Source organism: Astatotilapia calliptera, chromosome 11 (assembly GCF_900246225.1).
Source record: "Astatotilapia calliptera chromosome 11, fAstCal1.2, whole genome shotgun sequence".
NCBI lineage: Eukaryota > Metazoa > Chordata > Actinopteri > Cichliformes > Cichlidae > Astatotilapia > Astatotilapia calliptera.
The window spans coordinates 34,228,151-34,241,212 of NC_039312.1; the positions used below are offsets into that span (position 1 = coordinate 34,228,151).

The window sequence follows — 13,062 nt, forward strand, 5'->3', positions numbered from 1 at the left end:
TTCCCAAACCTAACGTGAGCAGTTCCACCAACCCTGAGAAGTGTGCGTCTAACATTACAGCTCAACCAAGAGGGACGGCTTTAATGTTTAGATGCTGTCAGACTGTCGTGAGCACGAGTCTCTCACTGTGGGAAAGTGCACACTTTGATTTACAGTAATACAGCAGGAGTGATTCAGTGCTGTCAGTCACAAAGTCGCACAAGCTAAAGCAGACTGCTTTATTTTCCACTTTACTCTGATGTAGATGAGACTTCACAATGCATTCTATCAACTAAAACCATAAACTCATCAGGAAGGCATTTAGGGTCAAAGATCACGGGAGCCACAGGGGGCTTCAGGGAGTCGACCCCTGCTGGTCATTATAGAGAACGCAGGTTTAAAGCACTGTCTAAGTTAAATTTTAATTTCAGTCAGATTTTATATTTAAAAACACGCACATTCACAGAGCTCCTGACTTCCTCCTCCTGAAGCTTTAAAAGCATGAGGCTTAAAGCTGTAGACTTCCACCCCCACCTGTTGCAGAATTCTCACATCTCTTATAGTTTTGTCTTGTTTTTAAGTAAACTGTCTTCTATCAGTCCTCGCCTTCCTTTAAAGAACCAGATACGAAGTAGAGAGGAGCACTGATGCGCCACAGCTGTGTTTCAGTCATTTAAGAGTTTCTGTGAAAGTTGAAGGGGGAGATCACACTGAGTGCTGCGTGTCCTCTGTTCCATTTTCTCTCCAATCACCAAACAGCTTGGAGTTTCTAGTTACTTTAGCTACTGTTGCTATGGAGATGACACAAAGTTTTCACCCTGGATACTTGGTAGCAGTCACAGATGAGGCCAGTTCATAGCATAGTGATGCAGGTTCAGTCTGTTCCCCTCGGCTCTGTTACCATCGGACCGCAGTCCTGGCGCGAGGGTACGGTCCGCTCCATTCGGCGTGCTGAGCGCCTGGTCCGGCAGACTCGAGCCGGGCAGCCCGCTGCGTGCAGCCAGCCCCGGAGCGGCAGCAGCAGCGCCGCTGCAGGAGTAAGCCTAAAGCGCTCAGACGGCACAGCGGAAGTCACAGCCAGAGATAAGATAAGAGCGGAGGCGTGCAGACCGAGGAGTCGTGACTGCGTCTGCAACCAGAAGATATCAAGACGCCAAAGTGCAGGAGCCATGGTGAGACAAACGATCCACAGTGTGCCAGGGTGGTGTGAAAGCCTGAAGTTATAGATTTTAAAAGTAAATATATGTAAACTATTCTAAACTAGCGTTCACAGTTACAGGAATCCATATGAAAACTGCACAAGAGTTTAAACTTCATTTCATATTGAATAATAATGAATAACTGTTTTGCTCTGTAATTAAGTCAAGGCAGCTTTATTTGTAGAGCAAATTTAAAAGACATCAAGTATCGGCCAGAGTGCTGAACAGAGGGACGTGGAATAAAAAAAAAGGAATTAAGATAAAGGAGGTAAAGAAGATCCAAAAAATCCATATATATACACATAAGCAGACTCTTAAATACACTTGTCTATACAAGTATATATGTACACATACATGCATATACGTATAGACACACACAGGTATGCACGTGGACATAAATACATGTATACATATACACATGCATACAACATCCAATGTGATAACAGACCAGAATAACTAAGATAGAATAAAAGACTTAATCAGTCTTTTTAATTATGTCATAACCCAGCACGAGCAACTGTTTTAGCATCTAAATATACTAAAAGTACCTAAATTAAAATTACTCATAATGCATTAACACACTGGAGGTGATTTTAATTACTTATACCCCTGAATAGCTTTATTTAATACAGCATTATACATATTCATAGATTTAAAATCTGCAAAAGCAAAAGTAATGGTGTGGTGCACACAGATGTGGAGTATTTTCTTCCTGGATTAAAGCATCTAAAAAACAGAATCACAGAGAAATACTTAAACAAAGTCTATTAAAACTGAATCAGCAAAGTATTTAAGTAAATCTACTAAACTGCTGCTACTACTACATTCCACTGCTCACCCTATCCATGCCCTCATCCTGTGGTGTTGGGCATTGTGAGCTCAACAGTACTCCAGTCCAGTGGCATGCAGACGTTAAATTTATGGGGTATGAGCCTGAAAAGGTTGGAATCTCAGCTCGTAGGGAGCCAGGATGAGATGTTTTAGGAGATAAACAGACTGAAACATTCTTTACAGAACACTGCAGAGCAATGAAAAGCCCACGGAGGAAAGTACAGCTTTATAAATCAGCAATATTTAACACTTGTTGGTAGAGGCAGAGCTAAATTCATTTAAGACTCTCATCTCTGAGACATTTTAAGACTTAAAACACCTTTATTTTCGAACTCTTTCTATATTAAAAGCCTTCACTTGTTTTTATTTAGATTTTCATCTTCTGCATCTTTTAAAGTTGACTGGTGTTTTTGAGTATTGGACTCAGACATTGAGCTTTTTTTAAAGTTCCCTGGTGGCTCTCAGAGGACACCTGTGGCCCCGTTCCCACCTTCCAGCCTGCGTGAGCAGTGTGCCGGAGCCAGTGTTGCTGTAGTTGCTGACTACATGCGCAGAGTTCGGGAGGTGGAGGTCCAGCTGCGCAGGCAGGCTGGCAGAGTGACCGAGGAAGGTGTCAAGCTGGAGAGAGAGCGAGGACATCTGGAGAGGATGCTGCGCAGTCTTAGGACCAATCTGACCATCAACCAGAAGAGCTCGGAGGGGAGAACCAGGAGGCCATCCACCACTGAGACGGCAAGCTTACACAACACTTAAAATGCTGAAATTCTTCTGTATTTGGTGGTAAAGATGCTCAACCGTGGTGAAGTATTTTCTGCCCGGCACCTCAGGATCATTTTCAGGATTTCAAGTGCAAAAACTTGCCTGCTTGCCTCACGCACATACAGCATTAAATCTTTATTACCTCCAGTGTCACTGAGAGTTAATCCAGCACCAAGGATTATTTGATGAAGTTCAGAGCTGTTGACTGAGGCCCTGACAGGTCTGCCCCTTTGCAGGAGAGAGATGGTGCTGATTACTTGCTGCTGTGGGAGAGGAGAGAGCTGGCTGAGCTGAAACAGGATCTGGAGGGAACACTGAAAACCACACTGAGCCAGCTTCAGGTGATTTACAGTCCTCTGTCTTCATCGCTTGACTTGTTTTCCCTCTACTCTACCCTCACAGGCATGAGAGAGGTTAGAAAAACAACAATGCTCAGGTATCACTAACCTCCACCCTTCTTCTTTAGATTTTGTTGTTGCTGGATTTATAGGGACAGTTTATCCACCTAAACTGTTCTGATGTGAGACGAGTGAATTCTCTTAAATTTAACACATTTAAAAATCCAAAAAACTTGTGAGAAGTTTTGTGACTAGAAGTTTGGTGGATGTAGATAGTAGAAAAAAAGTAGTTCCTTTGTTTTGGTTCTTTGAAGACCAAAAGGCGAGTGCCATTAGGTTGCATTATATTCAAGAAAAGGCATAGACCCACTGATAAGATGGTACGGTGATGTGTCTGTTTTAGAGTCAGTTGTCCAGTCTTGTTGGTTAGAACTACAGTCCAGAGGAAACATATGTAAATTCACTTTTGAGGTGAACTGTTCCTTTAAGTTAAAGCTCAGGCATTTCAGGGGATGAGTAACAGGAAGTAACAGCCATGTAGCATATATCTTTGAGGTTGCTAAACTTAACATGTTTATGTTTACTGGGTTACTGAAACTCTGCTGCGTATCCAGGCTGTTGATGCCTCGACCAGCTGAATGAAGAATTGAAAGATTGCCTGCATGGGTTTCTTTAGGCTGCTGCAGCTTTTCCCCACAGCAGAACTGCTTGTTGACTCTGAATAGGCTGTATGTGTGAATGTGAGCTTGAATGAAAGTCTTTCTGTGTTGGCCCTGTGATAGACGGGGACATGTTGTTCAGGGTCTATTCCACCATTTGCCTTATGAGCTGGGATGCTGGGATAAGCTAAAGGCCCGAATGCCCCTGAACTGGATGGGCTGTTTGTTGTCAAGCATTGGCTAAGCGCACTGAACAGAGAGTATAACTGAATAATGTACATAGACTGTACAGAAAGATACATGTAGCCACTGTGAAATAACCGATTGGTTTGCGGTTTGCATTTTCAGTCAAAACCCCCCCCCCACTTGTAAATCTCACATATTTTATTTTATGAAACTTTTTATTGTTATTTTTTACCACATTTTTCTCTCTGCAAAGTAACCCGTACCTATATATTTGTCTGCCAGCTGCTGTCCTAATGCATTATTTCCTGCCTTCTTCTTTAAGGCCCTGGGTGAGAGCAGCAGACAGCTGCTGGACTGTGCCAGTGAGAGGGCTCGAGTACTGGAACTGCTCCCTCTCAGTGGCTCTGCTGGAGGACATGACTCTGCACCTCAGACCTTTATCAAAACAGACCCCATCAGCCCCTTTACTCCAGGTACACTCAGGACAAGGAGAAGCTCTGGTTAAGAAATTTTATAAGAAATAAGAGCAGATTTTGCCCAAATATCAATGAAACAAGTGAGAAAAAGAACAGCACAGTTTTTACACCACACATAAATTATATATTTTCAAAACAAGATCCTAAAAACAGAGAAGTATAAACTCCAGAACTTTAATTAAACGAATTAGTTGCTTTGTGTGTGGTCACTAATCTACACAGCCAGTGTCCCTGCTCACACTCAGAGAAAGAGCAGATCATCTTAAAACAGATCTCCTGTGTCCTCAGGATTAAAATTGACAGATAGGATATCTCCTGCTTCTCTTGCAGAGTGTAAAAAGGCTTCAGAGTCGTCCTCTCTGAGGGTCAACCAGTCGCAGCTACTGAGAGAAACCATCAGACGGACGCTAACCAGCGCCATCAGCAGGCAGAAAGCTGCTCATTGCGCTGTCAACGACGGCCTGGTGAAAAAAATTGCAGAGACAGTCACTCTGCAGGTAAAAAGATCCTGAATTAATGCAGAAGTGCATTTTTGTATTAAAGTAATAACACATACTTAACCATCATTCTGTCTTCTGTAGCAAAATCTGGCGCTGACGTCTGCAGCCACCCGGCAGGCCATGTTTCGTAAGCAGAGGGAGATCAACTGCATTCGTCACAGCCACGGCAGAGCACAGGTCAGAGAGCGTGTGGAGCGTGTTTATTTGAGATTTCATGAAAACGTTTGGCTCACGCTGTCCTGCTCACAGGGTCCAGAGTACAGCGGCGATCTTCTGTCCAGAGAGAAGCTCAACAGGCCTCTGGTGAAGGTTTATCAGAGACACCCGGGGACACAGTTACCTGAAGCTGCTCAGCTCATTCAGGTGCGTCCGACACACATTCGGCTGCCACATTCATTATCATACTTCCTGAAGTGTGTTTTGGCCTTTACCTCGTCCTGATGTCAGGTATCTGAGTCTCTGACTGCTGAGGTTACATGTGTGTGTTTGCACTGTGATGCTAAGCTGGGAGTGTACTCTAAGCCAGCTGGACCTTTTGTGCTGAAACGACTAAGCTAACAGACTCTGCTGCAGGTGTGTCAACATGGACGGTGCCTTTCACATGCAAACTGAACCAGGGATAAATTGAACATAATTAATCTGCAGCTTTAAGATTTCCAATCATGTTTTCTTTTTTATATTCTGGTAACATTTAATAACTTTGCTGATTACTGATGGATAAATATTTAATACACATTTGTACAAAGAAAAAAAAAATCCAAATACAGGGTGAGCTGAATGCTCTGGGGTGATGTTAGTTTGCACTTGAACTCTGCAGAAACTAATCTGCATGAAGTTTGTCTGCAGAAACTGAAGCTGAGACTTGTTTCTAAATTCTGCCTCATGCATTTTATGGTTTGCAAAAATAAATTGTGACCTCAAAGCAGAACGATAGGCGTGAAGCACAGTCTCACTCTTCAGCTCAGTCTTTAAAATGATGCTTAATAATGCTTTGCATGTCAGATACGACTAAAAATGAACACAAACTGAACATTTACCAGGATTCGTATCATTATCATTATGGAGTACAGTGGCTGGTGTTCACTTGTATTAAAAAAGCAAAGTGGTTTATCACTCTAACCTCTCATTTTTCCTCAGACAAACAAAATCATTTTGAAATGTGTTTCCTGTGTGTCTCTCAGAGCGGTGCAGCGCTCAGACGATGTCTTAAGTCCTCTGAGGGTGAGCTGGGGAAGCTGGAGCACACATGTCTGCAGCTGCTGGATGACCTGCAGGGCAAGAGAGCTGCAGCTCAGGTGGACGCAGCTGTGGTCCGCATGAGGCGTCAGCAGGTCGACAAGCGAGCCATGCCCGCCTTCCTCCAGCAAGGGGCGCTGTGATGCTAATTTAGTTAATGAGGGGAACTATTTACAGGTTAAAGAACATTAGAACAGCTTGAAAATGCACTTTAAGGTAAAATGTTCATGCACAGTCTTGTTTCTTTGGCTTATTTATGTTTTTTCCTAAGCTGTTTAGTTTTAGTTGAACTGTATTACATAATCATAGATATTTAATACACAAGTGATCTGCAAATTTCAGAAAAAACACATTTTATTCACAAACCAAAACATTACATGTTTCAACTTAGAAAATATACAATTTTGGAAATATTAGCTCATTTTGAATTTGATGTGGCAACACGTCTCAAAAAAGTTGGGACAGATTGTGTGGCAGTGTCCTGTGGCCCCTCTTCTTTTATATCCAGTCCCTAAATGTCCAGGGTCTGGGGAGAGCAGCTGCTGGACCAGTTATATTTCTTGTTTCATGATGCTTCAAAGGTTTTATGTTGATGAAAAGTCTGGAATGCAAGCAGGCCTCTCCAGCACTGAGTTCTGATAATAAGTCAGATTGTCCCTCTCGTCCTCAGTCCGGAGGACACAGTGTCCATGTTTTCCAGTAAGAATTTCAGATTTCAGTTTGTCCACAGAACAATTTTCCACTTTGCCTTTTAATGAGCTTTTTCCCCAGAGAAGTTCTTTGCATGGTTGTGCGTTACCCTGCTTTTGGGGATGGCGCAGAGAGCTGTGTTCAAAGACTGTGATTTCTGGAAATGTTGCTGAGTCCATGCAGTTGTTTCCATGACTGAATCATGTTGGTTTTTAATGCAGGGCTGCCTGAGGGTCCAACGATCACAGGCATACAGTTTAGAGTTTTGACTTGATCATCATTTGCATATCACCATCATGCAGATGATGAGATAGTTTTTTACACCAAGAAGTATTATTATTACTTTTCATGTTAATCTCAGACTCTTCTGTTGGTACAGCCCATCCAAAAATCCTGTTCTCCAGATTTAAATTCTAGTGTGTCTGAGCCGTCTGATCTGTGGATGGATATTCTAACCAAACTCTGAGCTGATAGCCTCATACTGCATCATCTTGTTAAATACGACAACTTCTGGCTCCAAAAAAATGAGCACTGTTCGATTCAATTCAATTCAATTTTATTTATATAGCGCCAAATCACAACAAAAGTCGCCTCAAGGTGCTTTATATTGTACAGTAGATACAGAGAAAAGCCCAACAATCATATGACCCCCTATGAGCAAGCACTTTGGTGACAGTGGGAAGTAAAAACTCCCTTTTAACAGGAAGAAACCTCCGGCAGAACCATGCTCAGGGAGGGGCGGGGCCATCTGCTGTGATTGGTTGGGGTGGGAGAAGCAAAACACCATCTTTGACACTTAAAATACAAAATCAAAGACCATGGGGTATGTCTGTTTGTTGTTTGCACCAACAGGCATCTGGAGCTATCATCAAGTGGACACTCAAAGAACTGCAGCATTTAGGAATCGCATGCTAAATACTGCAGGCTGTTATTCTGCAGTCTGGCCTGATAGAATAGAATAGCCTTTATTGTCATTGTACATGTGCAATGAAATTGTGATGTACAGTAGGAGAGATGAAATAAAAAAGAGAGCTTTGTTTGAGCTGCCTTCTCTCACTGGAGAGTTTAACGCCTGTGCTGTTAGGATGAAATCTTCAGCAGCTCCACAGAATTCAGCTCTGGGTTTGAAACCAGTATAATTCTGTGGGTTTCTCTCAAGACAGCGTATCACTCCACAGACACACACACACTTTCATTCTGATCTAATTAGGCTATCTGTTATTGAAATAACAATAATAACAACAATGGAAAGAATGACTTTTTGTATGCCTGAAAAACAGAAATAGGAAAAAGTATCCAGAGATGGAGTAATTCGATTATCTTATCTAACACACAATAATCATATACTGCAGATTATCTCAATGCAAACACTATGAACAAATCTTACTGTGAAAAAACATGAAATCACCCTGTGTTCAGTTTGAAACTGTGGGACTGTTCATTGCTTCTAATCACTTTTCTCGTCATGGGACTGCAGGTCACTTGACATCCCTCCCACCAAACTCAATGTCTTTCATTAGGAGATGAGATGTGATTTAATAAACCTGCCCTGCTTCACCTCAGTACAGACACATGTCACATCATTCTTTAGAAAAAAAACCCTCAAGAAAGCTTAATACTTTCCACTTTTTCCACATTTTAAGCTACACAGATGTGGATTTTCTTCATAAAGCCCCGTTGATTATCTTAAGTCTGAATGGACCTTTTCTAAGCAGCCATGGCTTCGAACAGAAGTCTAACAGTCTAATTTAATCATAAGGAGTGGGGTGGGAGATTCTCCCAGAGTTGATTAAGGGAATATTAAGAGAAACCAGTAAGAGATTTACCTTCAGATCTCTGTGGCTGCTCCGTCTGCGTGAAGTTTGTAAAACTTTAGCTTTAAATTAAAAGAACAAACAAAAAACAACTTGATTTCTTGAATTCAAGATGAAAACAGCGGATTCATTCTAGAAAATATTCTGAAAGAAACGCCTTTAAGAGCTGAAGCGTCGACCGGCAGGAGGATTTTCTCCTGGTGAGACAGAAACATCAGTGATGTCGAAGCTGCTTGGCTCTCTGCTTCTCCTGTGTTTACTTCCAGCTGTGGGTAAGTCAGCAAAGACGGTGTGTGCATGCTTCTGCTCGTGTGTTTAAAGGCACAATCCATGCAGCTATAGCAGACAGAAAACTCCAAGGTTAACATTAATATAAAAAACCTTATTTTCTTGCATAATTAAGATCTATTATTTTCCCCTCATTGTTTGATGTATGAAATTTTTGGAAAAGAACTATTTAAGTAGCTTTAATGTGAGATGAAGAAAGATGTAACTGGGAAACTGGAACCATTACACCTTATAAAACTGCCTAAATAAAATTATTTTAAAATACAGAAATATTTTTGTTTAGTAATGAATATGTTTGATCTTTGTATTACTTGTACATATAAAAAACCTCTTTGTGTCACATGATGCCGTTCCATAAGAAATATCCAAGTGCATTAGCAATCAGAGGTAGTTAACATAGAAGAGTTTAAATAGCTGAGGCTAACAGACAGTGCACAAGAGAGTGCACGCAGGGTGGAGTGGGTGGAGGTGAGACAGAAGGATACATGTGAGAGTAAAAGGGAAGGTTTATAAGACGGTAGTGAGACCTGCTGTGACGTATGGTTTGGAGACTGTGGCACTGATAAAACGACACGAGGCAGGATTTCACTGAGAGTGACCGGACAGGATTAGAAGCTAATATATCAGAAGAGGCGAGCCTGAGTTTGTTTGGACATGCGCAGAGAAGGGATGGTGGATATGTTTTAGAAAGGATGTTTAATACCAGGCAGGAGATGCGTGATGTAGTGGAGGAGGATCTGCAGATGGTGACCTCTAAAGGAAGCAGCTGAAAGAAGAAGTGGTTAACATTCGTGTTAGTGGTAAAGAGAAAGCAGTGTGTTTCATCATATTAGGGCTGCAACAAATAAATATTCTAACCACTGATTAATCTCGGTGATTAATCATTTTGAAGTACATTTTTAAAAGCAGTTTAAAAGACATCCGTTTTTACCATCCTTGTATTTTGTGATTATTATGATTCAGTTGACTTTTTTTTACTGTGGCTCACATGCAAAACTCACATCTGTACTTCAGTTCCCCTCTTCTGTTACACCTGTGTGTTCCCCACCATCTCCCCTCTGGACTGCATCAGATTCCCCCTGAAGTGTCCACCTGGGCAGCTCTGTCTGTCCAGCCGAGCCGTGGGTGAGAAAGGTGAGTTCAACTCGAGTCACTGAAAGTCAAATTTAAATGAATCAAAACTGAGAAAAAGAAGCGAGAAAGGTCAGCGCCCGGCTCGGGGAGGAGTGTGTCAGTGTGATTTGCTTCTTTCTTTCAGGGGACTTCCGTGTGGTTTTGTACGAGAAGAGCTGCGTCCTGCCCTCCCTGTGCGGAATCACGGGTGAAAAATACGCGCTGGGACTCAACTTCACCTTCACCAATGAATGCTGCAACACTCACTTGTGTAATGGTGCTGCTACATCTGCTGCCCCCTACTGGATTGGGACATTATTCACACTTCTAACTCTGTACTCCGTTTGGTGAATAGTCAACGATATAAAGCAGTTCGGCAGAGATAGAGTTCCTATTTCCGCCCTCTAATGGACAAAAGCTGTACTAAACTTTTTTTAAACAATATATTTATTTATTTTTACTCTAACAGTAAATCGGTAACAATGAGGCAAGCGCACCAGTGTAGTTCAAGTTCAAGTTCAAATTTCATTTGCCCTGCAGTGGAATGAACCCGCCCCCCGACCTTACACACACGACACAGACATCACATGGGGATACAAGTCAGAGAACGGTTGCATTACAGAAAAACACTGAAGTGTCCACTACAATGGGAAAGTACAAGAGGAAAAAAAGAGACCTCTACTCATGCTGGGCTTCTATAGGAGGACAGCATGAGAACAGGAAACAAAAAAAACTCCTCTGCACAGAAGTGTCCACAGCACAACATTATAGAGCACGTGACCAGCAACAGGGTTGGGTAGTGTGTGAGGAATAATCCTCCGCAACACAGCAGCCATCCTGTAATGTCCAAATTCACACAGACACACATGAAAAAGTACAACGTTTAAAACAAACAATATCCTGGTAAATTTTCTGTTGGATCCAAAAATCTCACAAAATTAAAAAAAATCTTTTTGTGGTTCAGTATATGCAGGTCTTGAAGGTTTGAGTCCATTTATAATATTTTGTCTTCATTAATTTTTGCTCATTTTTATGATGTGTCTGTGTTTCTGGATACAAACCAATCACAGTGAAACAGGCTTTCTTTAGCCTCTGCACATTTAGTTCATATATGTATATCGTAACAATTTACCTGCATTAACCAGTTACAGTGTGTTAATCTGAGGCATGAATTCACCTGCGGATATTTTCATTTTAAAATCTTTGTTCTGTGCATTTATTTCATGACCTGAAGTTTCTGACCAGCAGGATGGAAACATTCTAAAATACTGATATGACTGCCTGTGTTGGCCTTTTAGTGGTGTGCGGATCGATATTGAAATATCAATTCTTCCGATACCAGTAATTTATATTCTAGAATCGATTCTCATATTAAAATATCGATATTTTAGTACTTTGGGGTAAATTTGTAGTTTTTCATTAACAGGAACACAGTGGAAAGAAACTATATCATTCTGATCGTCTAAACTGGAAGGAACTACTTCCTCTTACGCCTTTCACAGTCATATGCAAAATATAAATGTATAAATGTGTCGCAGCCCTGGCGTGGGCACTCACAACAATGGCTGAGCGTGAACGAAGTCACGTGTGGACGTATTTTACCTCCACAAACGACCGAGACGTGGTTTGCGATACATGTGGTAACACCACTAACCTGTCAAACACCTCAGAGTAAATCATATCACAGAATATGACGAGCTTATGTTGAGGCGAACTGAAGAGGAGGAGAAGGACAGGTGCTGCTAGGGGAGACAGATGAATTTCGCGGAGTCCTTTAGTGCTGCAGGCAGGCAACGTGTTCAAATAATGCAAAACTTCGGGTTTTTTTTTTTAATTTCTATGATAATTCTACATTATTAAGCAATATGAACAAGTAGTCTGACGTCCTGTAATCATTACAATGATTACGGTCGTGGCTCCAGAGTTGGGAGTTCGCCTTGTAATTGCAAGGTTGCCGGTTCGAGCCGGCTTGGACAGTCTCGGTCGTTGTGTCCTTGGGCAAGACACTTCACCCGTTGCCTACTGGTGGTGGTCAGAGGGCCCGGTGGCGCCAGTGTCCGGCAGCCTCGCCTCTGTCAGTGCGCCCCAGGACGGCTGTGGCTACAATGTAGCTGCCATCACCAGTGTGTGAATGTGTGTGTGAATGGGGTCCTTACGGACTAGTAAGGCGCTATACAAATACAGGCCATTTACCATTATGAAGCTATATTATTACGACTACATAATACAATTATATATTGTATTATGAAATACAATGAAACATTAAGTTTTTGTACAGAGTATCGGTATCGGATCAGTATCGTCGATACCACCGACGGAAAGGAAATCAGTGGTATCGCACATCACTACTGCCTTTCTTTAACAGTCCTTTGTATATATCAGCAGGTGTTTTGGAGGTCCATTGAGTTAAATGTGTTGGTTTTACAAAGCATGCAACCTGTAGAAGTGTAAAGGTTTTTTATTCAGATTGAGTCGATTCCTGTTATTGAAACAGTCAGGATAAGAACATCTGTCACCAGATGGTGAATCTTTTCACTCCTTTTAGAACACAAACAGTGACGAGTCACAGCCTGGCACCAAAATGTAGGCATAGACTAAACATCCAGGGTACCAATTGTTCCTGTTCCTCTGTATCATAGACATTCAATTGGTGGCATTTTGCATTGAAAATATATGTTTCATGATGAGATGCTGATCCCATGACCAGATGCTCAATAACAAAAATCATGCTGTTTTCTGCCCTGAAAACTGAATATATTTGTCTTCTTCTGTACTTCAAAAGACAAAAAAATGCTGGAAAAATAAAGCAAATGTAAAAGCACAAAATGTCAACCCAACCTTCTGTACTAACAGAGCCTGTAACTGGGAAATCGTTCATAGTAGGAGAGATTGCGCGTTTTAATTAACTATGAAAAATCAGCTGATTCTGGGGGAGGTCAGGTGATCCTCCTGGAAAACATCAAAACGTTGTTTTTACTTCAAACAGCCAGTGAG

General features: G+C 41.7%; 2 protein-coding genes across 2 annotated transcripts; both read left to right on the top strand.

The window, feature by feature from the left end:
- Nucleotides 1-361: 361 nt before the first annotated feature.
- tektl1 (tektin like 1) lies at nt 362-6,400 on the top strand. The gene is made up of 8 exons (XM_026185995.1): nt 362-1,151; nt 2,457-2,741; nt 3,005-3,109; nt 4,274-4,424; nt 4,758-4,924; nt 5,009-5,104; nt 5,177-5,290; nt 6,109-6,400. Exons 1-8 carry the CDS (start codon nt 822-824, stop codon nt 6,304-6,306), a joined length of 1,446 nt encoding a protein of 481 aa, XP_026041780.1. The 5' UTR covers nt 362-821; the 3' UTR covers nt 6,307-6,400.
- Nucleotides 6,401-7,581: 1,181 nt separating this feature from the next.
- Nucleotides 7,582-10,619, top strand: LOC113032200 (sperm acrosome membrane-associated protein 4-like). Its single transcript, XM_026184923.1, has 3 exons — nt 7,582-8,939; nt 9,970-10,089; nt 10,214-10,619. The coding sequence occupies exons 1-3, from the start codon at nt 8,888-8,890 to the stop codon at nt 10,417-10,419; spliced, it is 378 nt and encodes a 125-aa protein (XP_026040708.1). The 5' UTR covers nt 7,582-8,887; the 3' UTR covers nt 10,420-10,619.
- Nucleotides 10,620-13,062: the final 2,443 nt, after the last annotated feature.